Source organism: Sander vitreus, chromosome 19 (assembly GCF_031162955.1).
Source record: "Sander vitreus isolate 19-12246 chromosome 19, sanVit1, whole genome shotgun sequence".
NCBI classification, from domain to species: Eukaryota; Metazoa; Chordata; class Actinopteri; order Perciformes; family Percidae; genus Sander; species Sander vitreus.
In genome coordinates this window covers 1262508-1266950 of record NC_135873.1, presented here as the reverse complement: position 1 = coordinate 1266950, position 4443 = coordinate 1262508, and the positions used below count along the sequence as shown (strand labels likewise).

General features: G+C 39.8%; 1 protein-coding gene across 1 annotated transcript in view; it reads right to left on the bottom strand.

Annotated features, from left to right (window-relative positions):
* cmasa (cytidine monophosphate N-acetylneuraminic acid synthetase a) overlaps positions 1-4162 on the bottom strand; it is an 8715-nt gene extending 4553 nt beyond the window's left edge. Inside the window, exons 1-3 of the mRNA XM_078276101.1 lie at positions 3765-4162; positions 2647-2789; positions 2305-2460 (exon numbers count right to left, since the gene is read on the bottom strand). Coding sequence (XP_078132227.1) covers positions 2305-2460; positions 2647-2789; positions 3765-3988 — 523 coding nt within the window. The 5' untranslated portion in view covers positions 3989-4162. The remainder of the gene's footprint in view (positions 1-2304; positions 2461-2646; positions 2790-3764) is intronic.
* Between the last annotated feature and the right edge of the window lie 281 nt (positions 4163-4443).

Genomic DNA, 4443 nt, shown 5'->3' with positions numbered 1-4443 from the left:
AGTTTGATTCAATGGTGGTTTGCAGTTGCACAGGGCTTTTTCAATGTAAAATGCCGCCACACTAGAGCGCCGCTTACTGTGCTTCACGGCTTCAACACAACAAGCGCCTGGCCGCTACGGAAAACAAAACTTACGCATATTAAATTGGGAAGTGATGATCGGATTTGAAACCAAATCCTCTAAACGATTCCAATAAAGAAACGATTCTACTGGAATCGTAATTTTTGAGTGGTGTTTTTGTGTTGTGGTTTTTCTTCTTGTTGGCGACTTTTAATACTGTAAAATGTGATTGTTGTCCTTTACTGCTGTGTTAGCAGTTCATACTCCAGTGTTAGGTTTCCCTTTTTAACAGAGATGTTGATCTCTGTTTGCGGCCAAGGGACTACAGATGAAAATTAGTTTATAGCCAACTCTGGTACTGCTAAGGAGTTGTGCATTGTCCCTGTCAAATAAATAAATAAAAAAGAAAATGCAGTTGGTGCATTTTAGGCCTTTACAGTTTTTTCCCCATTGCTTACACACTAAAAACAAATGCTTAGACCAAAGCCTCAAAACCGAAACTTCTTGTAGCATACCTTAAACACAGTGTAACCATAGCTTAAACACATTGTCAACTTTGCACTTTGTTTGCAATTCTTTAACGCACTTATTGCGAAACACTACACACGTTTTCTTACATTAGACACTTTGTTCAAAAACGAAATCTCCTGTTGTCATTGGGAAAACACTCTGTTCAAAATGCAATCTGGCAATTGTAGGCACTTACATACAGACCTGAAAACACTTGCACAGAAAACAGAACACCAAATCGGTCTGAGCCTTAGCATTACAGACAGGCCTCAGGTAAACCATTTTGAGAACTTTGCAAGCATGGAGGCAGTGAGAGTCAGAGTAAGAGGAGGACAAAGAGAGAGAGAGGAGTCGGACGTGGAAGAGACATTTCCTTTGATGTTGACAAGGTCACACACACACACACACACACACACACACACACACACACACACACATCATAACAATCGGTCAAAGTCTAATTCACATTGAATGATATCATGTTACATGTCCGTGTGTTCAGATTTGACTGTGTTATGACTCCAAGAAAGTACCGTTTTCGTTCCCCTCGTGCAGTATCTTTGAGAGGGAGTTAGATTTTTAAGTGGCACGTGCCAGTGGAATGTACTTCCGGTACTTCCGTATGCCAATTGCGATTGCGTGTGACTTGACGCCGTAGCAAGTAGTATGAAAAGACGAAAATCCATTTAGGTACGTTGGTCGGGGTGGAGGATGGGTAAAACACAGGACTTTCACCCAGGAGAGCGGGGATCGAGTCCCGCGTGTGTTTGTTGTTTTCCTAACCCTAACCCAGTTATTCTTTTCCTGAACCCTAACCTAACCCCGTTCTTCTTTTCCTAATCCCAACCGTTTCTTCTTTTCCTGAACGCAACTAAGAAGAAAGAAATTAATCGTTTGACAGCCCTAATATATATAAAAATCTTTCTGTTCAGGCAGCGTTTTAAAAGTATGTTGTATCATGTTGAGAAGAGCATTAAAATGAGAAAAAAATATCGGGACAAAAAGAAATCAAGGGACATTTAGAATAGAGAAAAATGACGATTAAATTAGGGCTGTCAAACGATTAAAATATTTTAATCACGATTAATCGCTGAAGTTCTATAGTTAAATCGCGATTAATCGCATGTTTTATCACAATTAAAATTCTATTATTTTGCATTTCAGAACTGTTTTTAAGTACATAATCACCAGTGTATCTTGATTGGGAATCAAATGAATGCAAAGAAAGTTACTTTATGAACTTTATTATTTATTTAGCTTGACGTGCTTCGGTGATATTTTAATTCGGCTTTACACGATGTGCATATGGCTTTCGACTTGTCTACTGAGCCGTCTGGGAGGTTTTTTTTAAAAGAAAAGCACCATTCAGAAGTGTGTTGCTGCTGTCTTTCTCCATGCCGTCAGCCTGCCTGCATTCTGCAGCAGAAGATGTGTTATGAAGAAGTACGGCAGCGCCAAAGGGTCAAAATAGTAGCTGTTAGGCACGACGCAAAGCCGAGTGAAGTGTAAAAAAAATTAATCGCATTGCGTCGGCCCTTAAATCGCATTGCGATTAACGCTGACAGCCCTAGATTAAATATTTTAATCGTTTGACAGCACTACTATATGTGATGTAGTCTGCATCATCTAGCATTGCAAAAAATAAAAAGTGAGTTTGCAGATTCAATCTTTAAAGAAAGGTGGGACTATTTTCCGTGCACTGTGACAACAACAGTCCTACATCTGTTGACTTACATCCTTTTTTGACCTCCTGCCAGCGGAACTGGTGTCTCCTGACCACCGAGAAGACCGAATCAAAGCCCTTCCCTGTGATCATCTCCAGGGCCTTCTTCACATGGAACGGATGGAGACAAGGGGCTGTTGCCTGAATGTTACAGATCACGTCCACGTCTGTGAACACAGAGTCAACAGAAGGACGCGCTTTAAAATCAAACAAACAGACACTTTATTGTGTCCGCTCTGAGGCGAGGCAGCGCCTTGTCACTGATCAAACACACAGCGTGGCAGTATGAATACAAAGCCAGGCCTGCTGGGAGTCTACGGTTTGCACTAAACAGCCTGGTGTGATTTGCATACCTGGGTTAAGCTCGACAAACTCACTGATGGTTTCAAGAGACGTGGAGGAGTCTTTGGAGACTTCAGGACTCCTGCGGTGCACCTTGGCACCCCAGGATTTTGCCACCTTCTCGATCTCATCATGGTCAGTTGATACCCAAATACTAGGAAAAAGAAGGTGTGTTGTTATCAATATTATAATGATTTGATCACATTTGTAATCATCTATTTTCATTAGGGATGTAACGATTTTATGTTCACCATACGACTTTTTTTTAACAGAATGACCTGTGGACAAAATTCCTTTATTTCTATAAACTGTGCAAAACAACAGATGTGTCCATCAAAAGTGCAACTGAAATTCTAGTTTTTATAACAAATGAAATAAAAACGGAATACTTACATTTCTAAAACAAATCCCACATCAAAATAACTAAATGAATAGAAACAAAGAAATATCTTCAAATGAATGATAAGGGCACACAGCGACATCTGAAGTCAAATAATCACTCAGTTTATTAAAATGTGAACTTGTCTCCATCAAAAAACTTAAATCCTCACTAAATAAATACCTTGTTTTGTCCAATATCGTTTCCTTTTCTTTCTTAAAAAAAAAGAATATGAGTAATATAAGTCATAGTGGCAATTTGGAACCATTTCCAACGCTTGCTGGTGCAAATAATGAGGTCCGCCATCGTCTTAAGGTTAACCTTTAAGTTTATAAATGCGTTTAATACGTGCAGTTTAGTGTCCCAAATTATTTTCCAAAAACTGAGTGTCCCAAATGATGATGGTCTTATTTCAGACAGGTTAGGGGTAGGGTAGCACAGGTGGTTTAGCAGGTTCGTAATTAATTAAGGACATTGTATGGGGAATTTGGGACACTAAATATTCTTCATTCTCCTCTGATTAGCACACACAGGTGTGCAGGTGACGTAGCGAACAAACATTCGCACAAACACAGCTATAGCTACACGCACGCAGCAAAATTGGCTACAACACAAGTAATACACATTTGTCAGATTTTCTGTTGTACCCCTTTTTTTCTCACAATATAATAAAATGGCCCACAGGCTACGGTGTATTTTCACAGCTAACGGTTAACATCATAACGTTATCCTACAAGAATTAGTATCTACCTGTCAAACACCTCGGAGTCCGCAGCAGCCCTCAGCACCCATCCAAGCAGCGGGATTCCGGCTAACGTTTTGATGTTTTTTTGAGGGATACCTTTGCTTCCTCCCCTCGCCAGAATCAAGGCAGCTACGTGTCGCTTGTCATCCGTCCTGTGCTGCTTGTGAGCGGGCAGCCATTCGCCCTGCTCCCCGTTGTCACAGGAAAGACTTCTTTTCTTGGTAGCCATAGCGACTCTTGCAGCGGTTTGATTTAAAACCGCCCGGGTAGCACTTTAGTAAACACGGTGACTTCTGTCGCCGGAATGTCACTGGATATAGAAGAGAGCGCCACCAGGATGTTTTTCTTATTATTCTACTTCTCCTTCTGCTGCTTCTTTTTCTTCTTTTGACGGTTGGCAAACAACTTTTGGGTTGCATTACCGCCACCTTCTGAACTGGAGTGTGATCAGACTAGCCTACAATCACAACCACTCAAACAGAGGATCTATTTGACAGAAAGAAGAGAACAACCGAGCAAGTCGATGCTTTATTTTATTTATTTTTTTATTTATTTGCATACTTTCACAAAATGTCATACAGTGTTTGAACAATTCGGTATCGTACTTAAAATACTAAAATATATATATATATATATTTATATATATATATATATATATATATATATATATATATATATATATAT